The sequence below is a fragment of the Neophocaena asiaeorientalis genome, unplaced genomic scaffold (genome assembly GCF_003031525.2).
Source record: "Neophocaena asiaeorientalis asiaeorientalis breed wild unplaced genomic scaffold, Neophocaena_asiaeorientalis_V1.1 scaffold211, whole genome shotgun sequence".
Taxonomy (NCBI): domain Eukaryota; kingdom Metazoa; phylum Chordata; class Mammalia; order Artiodactyla; family Phocoenidae; genus Neophocaena; species Neophocaena asiaeorientalis.
The window spans coordinates 1214048-1233354 of record NW_020172824.1 but is presented as its reverse complement, the minus strand read 5'-3'; the positions used below and the strand labels follow the sequence as shown (position 1 = coordinate 1233354).

The window sequence follows — 19307 nt, the reverse complement described above, 5'->3', positions numbered from 1 at the left end:
ATAATGTATAAGTTCCAAACTGAATTGACAATAGGAAATACAGGCTTTTTTCAGAATTCCCTTCTCTAACATTTTAGGAATCCCAACAGGAATGGTTCACAGTCCACAAATCTGCCTAGACTACTGTAGTCTGGACAGCTTTTCCAGACTGCTTGGCCCTGTTATCAGCCACTCCAAACTGTAGCCATTCTCATACAACTTCTCCCATAGTGTGGACACGGACTTTGCTTTTAATTTGCCCAGGAACAACTATGTGTTGAATTATGAGCTCTCCAAATTCGCATGTTGAAATGCTAACTCCCACTACCTCAGAATGTGGCCTTATTTGGAGATAAGAGTCTTTGTAGAGGTAATCAAGTTAAAGAGAAGTCATTCGTGTGGCCCTAATCCAGTATGGATGGAGTCATAAAAAGGAGGAATTTGGATACAAAGATACACAGGGAGGGAAGATGATGTGAAGAGACATAGGGAGAAGATGGCCATCTACAAGCCAAGGGGAGAGGCCTGGAACAGATCTTTCCCTCACAGCTCTCAGAGGGAACCAATGCTGCAGACACCTTGATTTTGGACTTCTAAACTCCAGAACTGTGAGACAATACATTTCTGTTATTTAAGCCATATAGTTTGTGGTAATTTGTTAAGGTAGCCCTTGGCAAGCTACTACAAGTAAGAGCAACTTCAATGTTTAACCAAACTTTACTGAAACCTAAAAATAAAAAGGGCTTACAAGGTGAAAAGAAATTTAAAACCAGGTTTCAGGGATGAATATTCCTGGAATGTAGGTCATTTCTTGTACCAGGGAGTCTTCCCCTGTCCATTATTATCCTTAGCCTGCCATTGTCATGGTGCCAGGGCCCACTCACCCAAAAGGGGTGTCTTTCCCATCTCCATCCTACCCAGCATCCAGAGTCCTCAAACTTTTCCTAGCATAAAATGAAGGTAACACAGATTTTCTTCCATCCCCTCTAAGATTCCTAGTTGTAATAGGAATCTATAACAGTAGATTTCAACCCTTAGTGAAAACAACATCTTCATGTGGGGTAGAACAGATTCATTCCACTCTCATCATCTCAAACTTTTCCATCTCCATCCCAGGGGTTCTATTTGCATTAAAAAAGCTCACTACGTTGCTTTTCCCAAACAAATGAAGAACTTGCCTTAAAAGGTGAAATCAAATCTTCAGTTATATGGAAGCAGAAACATTAGTTGGCAGTTGTACCACCTTTTCCAAACAAATTCCAGGCACCAAAGATTTTTTTTTTATCACAGCATTGTTTATTTTGAAAAAATACAGAAATAATATAAAAGTTCAACAGTAAACGAATTTTAAGAAAAGTGTGGTAGAATGTAACCTAGCCAATAACAATGATAGATATGGAGGCTGGGATAATGAGAAAAAATTATGGTATATTTTAATAGAAAAAAAACTGGATTAAAAAATTTTTACAATGATTACAGCTATGTAAAGAAACAAATCTACAGAAAGAAACAAAGGAAATTTACCAAAATGTTAACATTAGTTGTAATAGGGTTATGGCATTATGAACACTTTGTTTTTCCTTTTCTATATTTTCTATTTCTTTCTCCTCCCTGCTTGCCTGCCAAATAGAAAAGATAATACATGGGAATGAGTTAGGAACTTGCTTTTCTAGATAGCTGCTGAGGTGTAGAAAATGTAAACCTACTAAGGTACTGGGTTCACTTGACCAAATAATGCAATCTAAAGATTGCGCAAAGTCCTGGGGGGGCCCATTGCCATTTTCTGGGTACAATTCTTCATCCACAGACTCAGAACATGGCCCTGTCTGTGTGTGGTGGTGGTGAGGGGTGGGTCTGATGTCTACCTGATGTCTCTCTCCTGCACGATCCCATGTGATTTAGAGGTTTTAGCACTGGATTAGCCGATGCTATCCGACCTCAACATCCGAAAGGGAAGAGAGAAGTGCTTAGGAGGTTTGGAATAATCCCAGGAAATCTAGTTCTAAGAGATTCCCCCAGAGACCAGCTCATTTCTAGACAGGGGAGTGGGACTGAATAAGAAGTCAGGATTCCCTTGGGAATTGGTGGTTGGTTAGCTCAGTGGCCTTTGTCTTTGGTGGGCTTTGTTCTTTTCTTTGACCAGTATCCCTGCTTAACCTCAGGATGTTGTATGCAATGTAATTAGCAAGTTGGTGGATCCCACTGAGCAAAGCCATTTGCTCCTACAAGGAAGCATCTCTGGGAAGTTCTCTACTGACTGTGAGTGCTGTTTTGCACAATTATTGAGACACACTCAGAAGGGGTATGTACAGTGGTGAAGAACATGATCTTAGAGTCTGACAGTTCTGGATTTAAATCCCAGCTCCACCTCTGAGCAGCTATTTAGCCTTGGGAAAGTTACTTAAATTTTCACACCCTCAGCTTCCACATCTGCAAATCGATACTACTACTCTGTACCTCATAAAGTCATTTAAAGGATTAAATGATATAATATATGTAAAAAACTTAGTATAGTTCCAAGCAGTCAGTAATGGTAGCTAATTACTATTATTAGCTGCTGTAACTGTAGCTATTTGTATTTCAAAATACTACTCTTTTATTTTATTTTTAAATGTTTTTTTATTGTGGTAAAAGTCACATAATATAAGACATACTATTTTAACCATATCTAACTGCACAGTTCAGTGGCAGTAAGTACATTCACATTGTTGTCTAACTCTCACCATCATCCATCTCCCAAATTTTTCACCTTCCTAAACTGAAACTCTGTCCCCTTTAAACACTAACTCCCCATTCTGCCTCCCCACCGCCCCATCTCCCGGCCCCTGGCATCGACCAGTGTACTTTCTGACTCTGTGAATTTGACTATTCTAGGTACCTCAAATAAGTGGAATCAAACAGTATTTGTCTGCACCTAATGTATATTTGAATGCATTTTTCAGGTTAACTTAATATATGTCCTGCAAACAGATTGTACCTTTTTTTTCCCCCTGTGCTATACAGTAGGCACTCACCAGCCAACTACTTCATGCATAGTAGTGTATATACGTCAATCCCAAACAAACAGCTTTGGATCTCTAAGTGTGTGAATGTGAACTGTGTGTGGGTGAGAGAAAGTGACCTCAGGGAAAATGCGGCTGGGTGTGAGAATAGATAAGTCATGACCAGCTGCAATGATGATTCTAAATGTTCTTTCACTTTAGCCTATCAAACACTGATACAAATTGGAATCCAAGTTTACATTAAGCATTGTCCACATATGTTTCCTATGTGACAGAAAGCATTTTTAATTCAGCTCTTGAGGCCAATGGAATATTTCACACACACACACACACACACACACACACACACACGTGACCAGAAACTACTATGTACTCACATAATAGTCCAAGTCCACCACTGTCAAGGATTGTGTTATATTTTTATCCTTGTGGGCAGCCCTAAGACTTGGTTGTTTCTAAGCCTGAACCTTCCAAAGATGACTCAAGCCCACTGTATCAAAAGTGGAATTCCAAACAATAAGGACAGGAACCTTGAGGGAAATCAGCTGAAGACATTTTGTCATTAAACAAGAGTCCTGGGTATAAAGGAGAAGAAAGGGACAACACCAATCCACAGTAGAGCCTGCAGACCAGGAGGGACTCCTTCTTCAAACAGAAATCCTGAATTGGGGCTTCCCTGGTGGCGCAGTGGTAGAGAGACCACCTGCCGGTGCAGGGAACGCGGGTTCGCGCCCCGGTCAGGGAAGATCCCACATGCCGCGGAGCTGCTGGGCCCGTGAGCCATGGCCGCTGAGCCTGCGCGTCCGGAGCCTGTTGCTCCGCAACGGGAGAGGTCACAACAGTGAGAGGCCCGCGTACCGCAAAAAAAAAAAAAAAAAAAAAAAAAAAAAAAGAAATTCGGAATTGTGTTCCTTTGTTTTCTGCAGCTTTAACCTGTGTGAGACCCCTTTAAGCACAATGGTAGCCTGTGGCAGTAAACTGTTACCTTTTAAGGAGGCAGATAATATTTACATATGCTACAACATTCATTTCATGATTGGTTGGTCATCGTCTACCCAGTCCTTTTGCTACTCATTCTTTTACCTTTAGCTGTATTTTTTTGGACAATTTTAGAGGAGAGTCAAGGAAAAGAGGAAATGAACCACATCTAGAATAAATATTAAGATCCACAAAATTTGGAAGAGGGACACAATTAACACTGCACATATTGTATTGATCGAGATTACGATTTTGGATTATATTTAGATTAGAAGGCAGTGGAAGTTAGCACATTAGCTCTGACTGGGAAGGGACCTGCATACTTCACACCTGGCTACTCATGGCTCCAATAATTATGGCTAATTAGAAATCGGCCATAGATTATACTTTTATTAAATGGTTGAATGGGTTTCTATCACCGTAGGTTTCATTGGACTATGTTATGAGAAAGACTGTTACTTAAATGACTCTCTGGTATGATTAGACCTTATTAGAGGTTGTAATAAGTCTTGCAGTATTCTTGTCATTATCCCCAAATCATTGCACTATTATACTAAAAATAGCCAAATTATGGGTGGACTAGAGCATTGTTCCTCAACCTTTTAGAAGCCCGTACTCCATTCAGTATAAAAAAAGTGTGGTAATGAAAATAGAAAAAAAGAACAACCCCAAAGCCTCAAAGCCATCATGCTGCATATTATCTTTCTTAGCAGGAAGTTAAAAGGAAGAAGTTGAAAATGATTGGCATAAAACAAGTTATTTTCATTATCAGTAGGTTTTAATGTGCATGTTGAGTTGTGTCCATCTCCAGTTAGCTAGGGTTCTGAATGAATAAACATCTTCCAAAAGGGCATAATATTTTACCAAGAAATAATTTAGGGCCAGTAAATTTTTGCCACAGCATGTTCCTTGTTTGGAAGAACTATAATTAAGAAGCTTGTTCAGTATTTGGCAATTAAAACAATGATCTAATTAGACTGATTGCACAAGCTAATTTCTAGCCCCAGATGTGGGCCTACCTGTTAGCTAAGCAAGGATCCTGTGCTTGGGCAATCGTGTCTGCATCTAAACCAGAGAGCACAGGGGCAAAGACCCAGCTAGGGCACAGACAGAGCTCCTTGGGCAGGAGCTGTCCTGGGATTTCCCTGAGGCAGGAAATATACGTAGCTGGAGGACTTTAGACTCTTTTCTTTCAGAAACAAATTCTCCAACCTGGTTGTAAATGTAAATGGTTCTTTTAGCATCTCTAAAGCCAGTAAGTACTAGCTTCTTTCCGCCCCCCCTGCCCCCCTTTTTATTGAAATGGGAAAGTGAGGGTCACTGATTGCTGTTGACTTGGAATCATAGAAGATCAGTACCTGAGAGGATCTTTGAGATTCTTTGGTGAAGCTCCCTCTTCAGGCAAATGGAGGCTTGGAGACTTGCGTAGAATCTGGAGTCCTAACTTAGGGCCCTGAATTAGAAGTGTTGGCCAGCTTTTTTTTTTCCTATAATTTTTACTTTATTGTAAAGGAATTTAGTTCCCTTTCAATCTTTTACCTGTAAAATACAGGGCTTTGGGGGAAGATGTTAAGTGTGTCTGTAAACTGAAGGAAGTCACATCAACTGTGACAATGGATGGGAAGGCTCATAGGTTTCTAATGCCCCCTCTCTGTACCTCAGTAGCCAACAATCTTCTCTGAGGACCGTTGGCTTCTGTTTCTGGCTCATAGTCTCTTGGATGCCTGCCAGGAACCATCTTTGATGCTGTGAAAAATCTGAGAGTGTATAGTTGCTGGAGGGAAGCTTTACATTTCTAGCGAAGAAGCAAATAATTGAAAACTTAGCTAGAATTCACCCTGTTTTGTTAGGTGTTACTTCAAAAAATAGAGTATTTGCTTCTCCCTTCCCAGCCAACCATTTATCTGGGAAACAAGTTATTAGCAACTCAGAACTCCTCAGTGGAGCTGGGGAAAAATGGTGTGAAAAGTGAGGAAACGTAACTGGGATAATGAAAACAAAATATTTCACAATAAAATCTCTTCCAAGTCATCCATTTTATAAAAATCATTTTGGTAGAAAATGTGTACAGTGTTTCAAAAATTTTCCTCTTCATTTTTTAAAACAGATTTAAAGTAGAGCAAAAATTAGACTTCAAAGAAGCTCTGTATTCATTGAATATAACTGAGATATTTAGTGCTGGCTGTGACCTTTCTGGAATAACAGGTAATATGGAAAATTATTCTTATATTATCATGTAAATGTTTTCTTAGTAATGATGTTAACTGAGTGATCTTAAAACTGAGGGAGCATTTGGCCCCAGAAGATACATACACAGAGAATAAACGTCATAGTCATGTCAAGCTGTCTGTAAACAAGCACTCTATTTAGCACTTAAGTAGTTTTGCTTAATGAAAGTCAGACAGCATTATAGAATGTTAGATAACTTCTAACCACGCTTACAGTGAGACTGTGTAGGAAAAGTATTATATGGGCTTTTATTCCAGCCCTGTTTGGATTTCCTTATCTGAATAATGGGAATTACAACTTTGAGGCTCTCATCTAAGCAGAGCTAATAAAATTTTTATAAACCAATTAGCAAATGTTAATTCGGTAATATTAGAGGCCATGAAATAGGCATCCACAAGCTGCTGGGTGATGAACACAATCTAGAAATTGTAATGCTGCAGTTTGTAGATTTAGCTTGAGACTGACAACATATCTGAGGAGATGGAGCTTTTATGCTAACTGGCACCTGGGAAATTGTGTACAGTTAAGACACTTAGTTACACAACAAAGCCCAAGACAGTCTTTAATTTTTCTCATCCTGGCAGTACCCACTAGTTCGAAAATAACTAAAGAGAAAAAAAATGGATGAAGAGGGCCAATTTGTCCTAAGTTATCTACCCTTTTTTAAATTCAGTCTTCTGTTTTATATATTAAAAAAAAGAACCACAACAGTCCTAATGATACAGGCTTGTCTGTCTGATGGGGCTGGATATCATAACCCAGCATTATTGTGTGTTCCTATATAAAATTTGGGCTTTGGAGAAGTATTCGTTAATTTATGCACTCATCAATTATGTGAGTAAATGAATAGAATGAATGAATTTTCCTGGCGGAGGAAGTGGGTGGGGTACACAGGTGACATAGCTGTTCATTATCACCTTCACGCATGATTTAGCTGCTGTTCTCACACTGCCAGATAGATCTGACTTCTCTGACAATTTCCTCAGCATCAGGAATGAGACAGTCAAAATTAAATACTGCAACAGGATGCTATCTAAGTGTGTCCTGGAATGCAGACACCTCACCAACTTGAAATAAACCAAGCCATTTTTTAAACACCTCTTCCTCTTAGATTGCTTTCTGGCTTTCGGAAGCTCACTTGCTATACCTCAGACTTTCAAACAGCCACTCACTCTGCAAATTCCCAGAAATGTGTGACTTCTATAAAATCTCCTTTTACAAGAAGATTTATCAAGAACATACCTCCAAAATGCTTTATAAAAGAATTTGTACAAGAGAATAACCCTGAACAGAAAAGAATAAATGTCCAACATATTTTGCTCTGAGTTGCCTATTTGAGTTGTTTTAACTACTTTGATTCTTTGGTTCTGTCTTATTGCCTGAAATAGAACAACCACAGTCAAGACTGGCACTATTTCTGGTCTTCAGGAGAATAGTGAATTAATTCCCTGCCATCCCTACTTACCATTTGTAAGTAGACAATAAACATTTGCTAAAGGCTACTGTGAACCAGTCCAGTGCTAGTGCTGTGTGATAGTTACACAAAAGAGACACTATCTTATGCTCATGTCATTCACAAGTTTTGAATGAAATGTTTTCAAAAGAGTTATTTTGGCAACTTTATGATGAATATTTGACTTCTGTTATTACTTCTTGTGTCACCTTTGGTAAAATATTTAACCTTTCTGAACTTCAACTTTCTAATCTATTAAATGAGATAATATCTCATAGTGGTGGAAAAAAAGAATATATGTAAATCACCTTGTTCAACATCTATTATATAGTGGACACTCAGTAAATGTTAAATACAAAAAAAAAGTGAGTAAATGGCACATTAATATTTACTTGCACATCTTCTAGCAAAGCTATTGAAAGTTTCTTGTCCTTTTAACTTGACAAAGACATACTTGGAATTTTCACAGGAAATTAAGGGAAAGAATTATTGCAAAGATGTAGAAACCAGTGAGTTTATGAAGTTCAGATCCCTTGTTCTAATCTATCATCTCCCAAGTCCTGTTCTTTTTCCAAGACCGGGCCCCCTCTTTGTAAGATGGAATACAGAAGACCAAATTGCTCAGTCTAATGGCCAGGGAGTCACTTGGTCTGGTGCCAGTGCTAAACCACATGCGTGAAATTCTCTACTCCACCCCAACCTGCTTTTCGGTCTTCATTCTTTGCATGAGCCCCCTGCTTTTCGGTCTTCATTCTTTGCATGAGCCCCTTGGTCATCTACTCTGTGCTCTATATGTGAATCCCATCTTATTCCAGGCAGTTGTGGGAAAAGAACATGCTTATTTGCATGACCTTAAAAAGCCACACTCCTGCATCTTAGTTAACCCACACTAATGATGTGGATGCCCCCTTTTCTCCATCTTACATGTTTCTATCACTAGACATAGCCTTATCCATTGATTTATTTATTTGGTAAGTATTTATTGAAAGCCAGCTATGTGCCAGGCAGTTTTCTAGAGTTGAATAAAATCTACACATTCCCTCTTCTAATGAAGTTTACATCTGTTAGGGCAGATGGACAATTAACAAGTAATTAATTAATTAAATGGTGAGGTGATAGATGCTATGGATTAACTAAAATAGAGTCATGGGATAAAGAGATTTAGATCAGATAAGAGCAGAATTAGACATGGTGAGAAGGGACAATTGCTTTGAGGAAGTGTCATTTTGCTGAGACCTAAGTAACAAGGGAGCCAATCAGGGAAAGTTCTGGGAAAAGGGATTTTAAGCAGACGGAGAGGTGGGGCTAAAGTCTTGATGCTTGACCTTGTAGCTGGAGCTACTGGACCCGGAGAGGAGGGTAGTAGATGAGGATGAGAGGTAATCAGGGGCCCAGAGAGAGTCATTACAAGCAGTTTGGAGTTATTTTTAGGAAGCCAATTTTTATGCAAATAACCCTTTGATGACGTCTATCTTGCCTGAGGAGATTTACTTTTCTGTAAGCTGTCAGAGCTGGTTCCCCTTGACTAAATTATTTCTTCATGAATCCTTCTAAATTCGGTCGTCTTGGTGAAGTCCACCTGCATCACATCAGCTTTCTCTCATGAGGGACAAAGCTCCTTTCTCTTCAAGTTTCAAGGCTCACCTTCCTTTCCTCACCCTTTCGCCACCACTGAACTCACGACCACCTTTCCGTTGTCTCTCTGAGGAACACCGTCAGATCTATCTGGTCTGGACACAGGGGGGTGGCAGGTGGCTTCTGAACTCATGGTTTCACTCCCCCTTCTCAAGGAGACTCTTCACAGGTCACTATACCAGAAACGCTTCACACATACATCAGTTCCACCAAGGGGAGGAGAGGGGCCTTCTCTCTCAGCTTGTTTCCACTGCAGAACAAAACGTTATTAAGACGCTATGTTACACTAGAAATTTGACAGGTTTTAAAGCATAGCTCTGAAGCTATTTTGTAACAGATGACACAAAAGCTCTTTAGACTTTTATCGCCTCATCAGTCTTGAAGGAAAGTAAATTTTGTTCTAAACTCAGATCAAAACCCAATATGGAATTTAAAAGGCAAGTTGGCTTTGAGGTCGAAGACATAGGGTGGGATTAATTCAAATCTGTAAAGCCTTTTTCATCTTGCCTGTAGACCATGACTAAGGCAGGCAAAACCCTTTGTCCATTCAAATATTTCACTTAGTGGGGTACCTGATTTGAGGCTTATCGCCTTCTATCTTTATATCTGAGCTAAACTTGGTCTCTCCATATCTTCTCTACATCGTCTCTGCAAGAGCTAAACCTAAACCACATTTATCTCTAGCAAATTAACTAACTTGGAAGGAGTTTGGAATTTTTTCCTTTTCTTTGTTCATTTGAAAATGTAATTCACCTGGGATCCAATAAGTAATAGCCCTGAGTTTTAACCCTTCAATGCACTTTCATATTTTCCTACAGATTCCTCTGAGGTGTATGTTTCCCAAGTCATGCAACAAGTTTTCTTTGAGATAAACGAAGATGGCAGTGAAGCTGCAACATCAACCGGTAGGACAAATGATGTCACAGCAAGCCATGAGGAAGGACTGGAGGAAATGAGCGTGAGGATGCTGCCACTTTGTGGTCCTCTGATCTCCTTTTCTCCTCGTGCTGTCCAGTACACTGAAGGAAGGGGAAAATGGCTATAGAAGCTATTTATGCATCTGTGCGGCTGGAGCTTAAGGCAAAAGAAAAGGGAAGGGACTTGATTACGAGTTGAGGCTCATCTACTGATATCTACTTATTTGTCAATTGGATTTCCTGCCCATTAGCAGATAGGACCCGTGGAGAAAACTGTAGGCTCAAACCTGAAATCATGATTGTTCAGGAATGTTCACTCGTAAGAAATTGTATTAATTTCATTCTTCCTTTGCACTCTTAGTCCCTACTTTTCTAATGTGACTTTTGTTATCTCTATGGCAATGGCTCTCGAACTTAGCTGCACGTTAGGGTCAGCTGAAAAGCTTTTAAAAATTCTGTGCCCAGACCGCGCCCCAAAATAATTAGATCGGTATCTCTGCGGATGAGATTCAGCCTTCAGTATTTTCTTACCTTTCCCTAAGTGATAACAATGTGAATCCCAGGTTGAGAAACACTGCTCTCCAGTGACTTGGAGCCTATCCTTGCAACTGCGAGTGTAATGCATAGACCAGCAGCATCAGTGCCCCTTGGGAACTAGTTAGAAATGCAGAACCTCAGGCTCAACTCCAGACCTACTAATCCAGCATCAGCATTTTCCGAGGTCTCTTGGTGACTTGTGTGCATATTACAGCTTGAGGACCACTTCTATGATATACCTCCTTGAACAAATGATATATTTCCTTGAACATTTTGAATAGTATCTGTGCTGCGTAAAAGTAATACCCAAAAAATAATTGGAGAAAAGCCTTAAATTGAATTAGAAATGGAAGGGCAACTTTAATGAATTCCTCATAAGTCTATTTTAATTCTTCAGACCATGACTTTAACCTGTATGTAAAAGATATGCATCCTTTAAATAGTCATATTGATAAATTTATATCCACATTATTAATTTCTTGATTAATTTATAACGCTATGTAATGGTGATGGATTTTGACATCTGGGTGGGGCACACTGGACTCCCACTACTGTTTTGTCATCTCCTGAAGGACTTTGCATTACTGTGCTCAAGGAACTTAGATTGGAGGGGATGAGCTATTACAATCCTTAGAGAAATCAAAGGTGGCTTTGGGATGAAGTTGCTAGTTCACGTAGACAAATTTTGCACTTGCTTTTACACAGAATTGGAAGAGTCCTTATAGATCATTGTCTGAACCTCTCATTATGTCGGTGAAGAAACAGGCACACGTGTGACGTGGTCTGCCTAAGGTCATGCTAATAATAGACAGTAGGGTTTGGACTGAAATCAGGTTCCCTGACTTCAAGTTCAGAACTCTTCCTGCTATCACCTGATGCCTCTTGTTTTAAGTGTAGAGCTCTCTAAGAGGATGTAACAATCATCAAGGGATCAGCAGTGACCCTGATGTATCACACTCTCTACCCTCCTCCTACATGTCTAAAATCAGGGCATAGATTTCCCTTGTGGAGGTATCTCCCTTCTTGTCTTCCATGCCAAGAGAAGGAACCTTTGGCATAGGAGATGAAAGTGGGCACTGGTATGAGTCTGCATAAGAAACCCTTACTAAATAATCCTTATATACCATTAATTTTCCCCATACATTTACCTTCCCACAATTTACCACCCCTAGACACTCAAACCCCTTTTCCTTTGTGTAGTCACTTCTCCACAATTTACCACTTTTTGTTAAAATGATATAACCCCTTCTTTGGGTATTCACTTCTTTTCTGTGAAGCTCCTGTGTGGAGACAAAATAAAACCATTGGTTTTGTTAATCTGTCTTTTGTCAGTTTAATTTGCACACCCCAGTTACAAACAAAAAGTGTAGAGGAATAGTTTTTTCCTTCTCTACGTTTGTTTTTCAATTCTGATCACATGTTGCATTTTAAAAATGATTTTCATAGGGCTGAAAAAATATACAAAATTACTACATTACTGGTAAATAAAACATCTGAATACTTAATCTAGAAAGAAAAACAATCCAGCCATTTAAATTTATCCACTCTGAAATATTGATAAATGCCACAATGGAGAAGCATGATACAAATTATTATAGTAAATAATTGTCAAGGCAGCAAACTTCTAATATCATAATAAAAATCCCATACACATTCACAGCACAAATCCTAAAAGTTCTGAGCTCACAGAATAATTTTGGAAAAGTTAAAAAAAATAAATTTGAAGTCAGATGTGATTACTACAAGCCTGGAGAATAGAAATAAAGTACAAACATAGCTGGATAGGAATTAGGAGTTGAAAAATTATGAGATAAATCATATAACACAAATAAAAAGTGAGCAGAAAGTTACTGCTTAACAGATGAAATTTTCAACTGCTTTCACTAAACTGAAACAAGTTTTGGTTTTCTTCTTCATTGAGCATAAATGTGAAGTTAGAATTATTCAATGAGTAATCCAATATTTATTCTTCTGATCTTTGATTTTTACATTTATTCCAAATTTCTTTGTATTTAGAAAATGGTTATTTTTCCTCATGTTAATTTCTCAAACAAAATGACCTTTTCTGTCTACAAAAAATAGTATGGATATTATGGATATATTTTCTTTACTGATCTTTTAATGTGCACATCTAAATAACTGTTGTCTCTATTTCATAGGCATACACGTCCCTGCGATCATGAGTCTGCCTCGAAACCAGTTTATAGCAAACCATCCGTTTCTGTTTATTATGAAGAATAACCCAACAGGTACCTTTTTGAGAATTCCCTGGAGGAACTGCTTAAGTTAAATAGACTTAGTCCTAGATGCTAATCTCAGTCTATACATCTGAGATCATTTGTTATTTCAATTTATTGAATTTATTTTAATTTTTTTCAAAATGTTTTTAGTGTCTGTTTCTTGAGCGCTTGCTTTGTACCAGGCATTGTGTGTTAAGAGATGACAGTGACCTAAAATAGAGCAATAGTAGTAATAGCTGCCGAGATAGTTACTATACGTGCTGGTGATTTTAAATACCAATCTCCACAGCTAACACCATTCCAGTAAGTTAGATATTTGATGAATAGAGACATAGATGCTCAGAGAGAGGTTGTGTAGTTTGTCTAAGGTCATACAACTGAAAAGTGGCGTAGTGAGAATAAGACATTTTTGTTTCAGAAGTCAACTTTTCTTTCAATGATGCCACAATGGGAGTGGAAGTTGGAAGTTGCACAGTTGTGAAAGGTTTCCTAGGTAGATTCCAAAAGAATAAGTGACTAGCTATAGGCTCTGAGTGGGATGGAGGAGTCAAATATTATTCCAAATCTCCAATTTGGGCAATTGTGAAAGATAATGAACAAAAGGTAGGGGCACAAAAGGTAGGGGTAGTAGTCGATTGGACTGGCGTTAGACACAATGGCAATGTAAATGTAGATCGTCTGAGTAGATGTTTTTGCAATTTCTCTTATGAGAAAGAGAGGCCAGAAATGTGGATACAGTGAGGAAACTTTCTTTAAGTGTATATTTAGGACTTCTCAGGAGTCATAACCCCATGTGAGGACTCTAAACCAGGGGAAAAGAGATTATATCTTATTCATTTCTTTATCCAGCCCAGTATTTGGCAAAGTACCTTGCACTTAATATCAGTGCTCCTAGAGACTGAAGGTTTGGACTTGGGGTTCAAGTCCCAGCTTAATGAACTAATAGTTGTAAGACAAGTCACATACTTTCTAAACCTTATTTTCCCCACCTCCTATCTGAACATAATATTAGTACTTATCTCACAGAGTTAAATAAAAGAATATATGAAACCTGTGACACTGCCTGGTACATAGTGTTCATTGTGAATACATCAATAAATGTAAATAAGTGAACGACTGAATAAATGAAGGAAGAAAAATGGAAATTTTCTCTATATAAATTGTCTTATGTGGAGAAGAGACAGAGTTAATTTCAGAATCTGAATCTGTTAGATTAACTAGCAATACTGATATTATTGGTTCCCTAAGGGATATATCAATCACTTTTTTTAAGTTCCATGAAACTAATGCTGAACAACCTTTCTGAAAGTTGTATCTTGGAAACAATGGGACAGTTTCAGATTTGCTGAGATTGTATTAACACAATTTCAATTCTAGTAGTGGATGTCAGTGTTAAGAGATATTCTGAGTATGTCATTTGATCTCTACATCTTTAACCTTAGGGTAACTCTAACTTCTTGCCATCAGTGTGTAACTATTGAGTATGGAGAACAGAAAGAAATGAAGTTCATTGGGCTTCAATGCACTAGGAAATAATGGTGTTTAGCATAATGATGTTTTACTCTTTATTTTCCAAGTTGATGACTATGGACATGTAATAGCTATCAGTTAAACAGCAGTGAAAATTCAAAACCCAAAATAATTCACTTATTTATTTATTTATGATAATAATTAACTATCAGACCCTTAATGACTATTTCCACTGTTTTATGATCTCTATTGTAATGAGACTTTCTAAACTAGGGTTACTCCCTTAAAGTATTGTTTAAAATGAATGGCCACTCATTTATTGGAGGCTGTAAATTGTTGCCACATAAAATGTAGAATGGGTTATTACCTTAAGACAATACACATTCAGTGATTTATTTATTTTTCCTCTCACAAATGAACTGAAGAAATCATTGGGATTAACGAAGCTGGTGATGTAGCATGGTGTAGTAAACTACTAAATGGCTTAATGATTTATATAAAATATATTCATTTGACAATTTCTGGAGTATGAGGGTGAATAAGTTTAGATTTAGTACAACCAATTTTTACCTAAATTTTAAATTTTGTTTTGGTCAAACAATCCTCTTATGCAAAATCCATACATTACTTGTATTTTCCTATCAGTATTTGACTTCCTATCATAAGTATTTCAGTATATTCATCCAAACCACTTACCAAGCCAAACTTCTAGGGAAATGAAGAACAATTTTTCTTCTTTTAGGCTGAGGGTATAGGCCAGTGTTAGAGACTTTCAGAAGAAAATTGTCAAAGATGCTACATGAAATGTGCCATTTCTCAGAAAGTAGTGAATCATGGTTTTGAAACTGACAGTACTCCATACATAATAAAAAAATGTTGTGTTTATAACTTTTTCAGGACGTGGGTTGAAGGGAGAAGCAGACTGCAGGGTATTCACTAAGAAATCTTTTTTTCTAGGTCATTAGCTTTGGTTATGTTATTGTATTTTTACATTATGAAGTAAAAACTGCTTCCATCTGATGGAGATGTTTTATAACTATATTGATTAAATATGAGGGACACTTTTTAAGAAGTGGGCATGAAAAGAAATGTGGAAACAACAATGATTTCTGCTTCAGCCTGCCTGTGAGTCCACTGTGACTATGTCAAGGAAGATTTCACTAATCTGTCCAATTTAGTACTGAGTAGATTGGTGATTGCATGAAGACTCTACTGAAAATGTGGTTCTCTTGGTCAAAAAAACAGATTAAAAAGGCTGGGACAAATGGCTTTTATGTAATGTCCTACACTTCTCAGTGTTTAAAACTTTAAACTATTATCTTCAATTTGTGAGGTTAGTTGCTATGAAAGTTACTTGAAAAATTCCCCAAGCAAGCAATTCTGATAAGCACTTTAATGCCATAGAATTATAAAGACACAAGAGTTACTATTGATTCCTATTGTGGCTAAATGTAGTATACATCCTGAGGAAGTTATTTATGTATCTCTATCTATCTGAAAAATAGAGTCTTTGTTTTCTTGTGTTTTGGGAATTATTCTGAGAATTTTGAGGCAAAGTATTATTAATTATAATCATAAAAAGAAAAAATCTGCTAGAGATGATGTCTATTTCCATGTTATTGACTCTTCTAAGACTGTGTCTGTCTTTGGACTGAGCAGTAAGGAGTTAATGAAAAAGTGTTCTTCCTTTTTATTTCATTTCTGCCATTGTTATTTCAAATACATGTAAGCTTTAAAATGTAAAATTTTATTTTATCACTTTTGAAATAAACCTTTATTACATATGACTTTAAGGGACATAACTCAAGGCAACGCTTGACATAGAGCCACTTCCCTTACCCTAGTTGAAAAGAAAGGTGAATGTATTTTAATATATTTATTTCTGTTTTGTCCTCTAGTTCTTAGTTCCTTTTCACTTGCACACACAGAATGGCTGGAAATAGATGTTTACGTGTTTAAATTTATGCTTTATACTATATCACCGGTGAGGATTTGAAAGCACTAGAGATGTGAAAATATTGTCTTTAGCAGTAAGCTTTGATTCAGAGCTGAAGGAAGAGATGTGAGAAGCTGCACTTTTAACCCCAGTGGTTTATATTACATGCATAAAGAGATGACTGCTAATACCTTAAATTTAAAATGCGTCCACGCTCATGACCATTTTATTATTCTAAGTTTGCCTGACTGAGTCTCTATATTTAGAAGAACACCTCTCTGTCACTTTATTTTTGCTTTCCTTTATGAAAAACAGGACTAATGCATTTTCCATGACAAGCTGTTGTGGGTGTTAATTTACTTCATAAATTATCAGAAAATGATTAATAATGATATAATTATCTATTTTAGACAAAGGAGTGGGTTTTGCTATTAGACATTGCTTATTTACCATATAGAGAAAAAAAGACAATGATTTGTTAAAATATTAAGAAATATTATTGTCATTTTTTTCTCCAGAAATTCCGAAAGTTTTTTTTCTTTTCCTAGATTCAATTTTGTTTATGGGAAGGGTGACAAATCCTGACACCCAGAAGATGAAGACAAGAGATTTGGATTCACTGTGAATGAAAATCACAGCCTCAGAATATGGAAAATAGTTGATTGTCAAAACCTCATCAAATATTTTCTATATATCTTTTTCTGTTTTAAACTGTGCCTTTATTAATCTGTATTCATAAATAAATGAAATTATGCATTAAATGTTTTTGTTCTTTCTGTATTTTTATAGAGTATACATGAATCAAAAGTAGTGAACTTACATAAGATATTAATATTGATATGGTAGAACAATCCATCTAAGATAGCTTAGATATCAGATTCCTGTCTTAGATATCAAAGTCTGTATTCTTTTTTTTTTGCGGTTGTGGCTTCTCCCGTTGCGGAGCACAGGCTCCGGACGCGCAGGCTCAGCAGCCATGGCTCACGCGCCCAGCTGCTCCGCGGCATGTGGGATCTTCCTGGACCGGGGCACGAACCCATATCCCCTGCATCGGCAGGCGGACTCTCAACCACTGCGCCACCAGGGAAGCCCTGTCAGAGCATTTTTTCCTCCTGCCATTCCTTTTTTTTCTGGCTCCTTGTTTGATCATCTCTAAATCTGAAGCCTAAAATTCAAGAGGTCAAAAGTCTAGTTTCTTTCTCTTTTTGATGCCTCAAGTCACCACCTTGATGGCATATAATATAAAGGAAATGAAAGATGATATATATTTTCACTGCCTAACTTTATATTTTTGGCTTGTCAACTCAGTTCTCTGGAACTTCGATGTCCTCACCTGTACAGTGAAAAGTTGGACAAATCCTATTTAAGTCCTTTTCCCAAAGTCCTATGTTTGTAAATCTTCTCAACAAAGATACATTTGGAATAATGTCTTTTGAGTCAATATTGTCTATAAGCAGTGTTTTTTCATAAAATAAAACAACACAAAAATCCAGGATGCATCTCTCAGTAGAATTTTGATCCATGACATTATCTTTAACTATTTACAGTTGTTTCTTTTTAAAGAAATAGTTTATTGGAGTATAGTTGATTTACAATGTTGTTTTAGTTTCAGGTGTACAGCAAAGTGATTCAGTTATACATATACATATATCAACTCTTTTTCAGATCTTTTCTCATATAGGTTATGAAATATGATACAGTTGTTTCTTCATAAATTTGAGATTTAATTTTTAAAAATAGAATGCACATAAAACAATTTTACCATTGTGGCAGAGACCCCTATCTAGTGAAGACTTTTGAGCGTGGTTTTGAGGTGCAGAGATGTTGCTGGGCAGTGGCAGCCTAGCTGAGGACTTCATTTCTCCTACCATTGCATTTATCTAAGTGGACCCTTGTAATTAGTTCTCCTTAGTGGAATTTGAGTGGAGGTGAGTGTGTCACTTGTGAGCCCAAATGATTAAGAAATCAATGTCCCTCTCTAACTGCTCTCTTCTCCTGTACCAGCTAGATGCCAATGCTCAAGGGCACCCTGGAAGCTCTATTTAGAAGATGACAGAGGCTCTGTTAGCCTGGGTTCCTCTGTCATCGTGTGTCCAGATCCTCTCTGCTGCTGGGGCCAAAGTCAATCAGGAATACCTACCGGCCTGGGACTGATGTGAGGAAGAGTTACATTTTCATTGAAATTTAAGAGGTTGTAAGTGACAATAGTGGGTGTTAATTTGGTACCTTTAATGGGATGCTTTTGTAAAGTATGGAAAGTATGTGGTGTAATTTGTAGTTGGACAGCAAAAACAATGACAGCAACAACAAGAACACAGACAGCAGGCTGAAAGCAGCAGAGTTTGTTAAGCTGTGGAACTATTTGGTAACTGTTGCCTGTGATAACCTGGAAAGTAAACCATGTGTATACAGACCCAGTATCTAGCTAGAGACTACATTTCATATCTCTCTTGAACTTGAACTTGGTAGACTACTTGACCTGTCTTCACCAGGTGGCATATGAGCAGAAATGTTATGTGTCCCTTCTGGCTACAGTGGTGAGGAAGCAAGTTGGCCTACTTTTCTTTCTCTTTTGTTCACTCTGTTGGCTGCATATCAACATCAAGGATGACGTGGAAAGCCTTACAAGGCATCTGGAACATGACAAATCTCCATCAGCCTGGGTTCCTGAATAATTACATGGATCACAACCATTCTATTCTCTGCCCATCACCCTTGACCAGGGATTCCCATACTGGACTCTACTAGGAACAAGAAATATACCATGTGATGTTAAGCCACAGGAACTAGGTACCTAGTGCTCAAGTAAGTAGTACACCTATGTTTTTAATACATGTTTTCCATGTATTAGTCTGTACTGTACGTTTTCTCATCCTGGTGCTGTCACCTGGTAAGACCAAATTCTGGAATGCTATTTCATTTTGGCTAATT

At 37.7% G+C, this 19307-nt stretch overlaps 1 protein-coding gene across 4 annotated transcripts in view; it reads left to right on the top strand.

Annotated features, from left to right (window-relative positions):
* SERPINI2 (serpin family I member 2) overlaps window positions 1–17137 on the top strand; it is a 29738-nt gene extending 12601 nt beyond the window's left edge. For 3 of the 4 annotated variants that reach the window (XM_024741881.1, XM_024741882.1, XM_024741883.1), the window contains exons 6-9: window positions 6067–6164; window positions 10095–10181; window positions 12890–12979; window positions 16925–17137. In XM_024741881.1, the coding sequence (XP_024597649.1) occupies window positions 6067–6164; window positions 10095–10181; window positions 12890–12979; window positions 16925–17001 (352 nt within the window). In that variant the 3' untranslated portion in view covers window positions 17002–17137. Of the gene's footprint in view, window positions 1–6066; window positions 6165–10094; window positions 10235–12889; window positions 12980–16924 lie in introns of all 4 variants that reach the window. The other variant, XR_003002834.1, reaches the window with a different exon arrangement.
* The last annotated feature ends 2170 nt before the right edge of the window (window positions 17138–19307 follow it).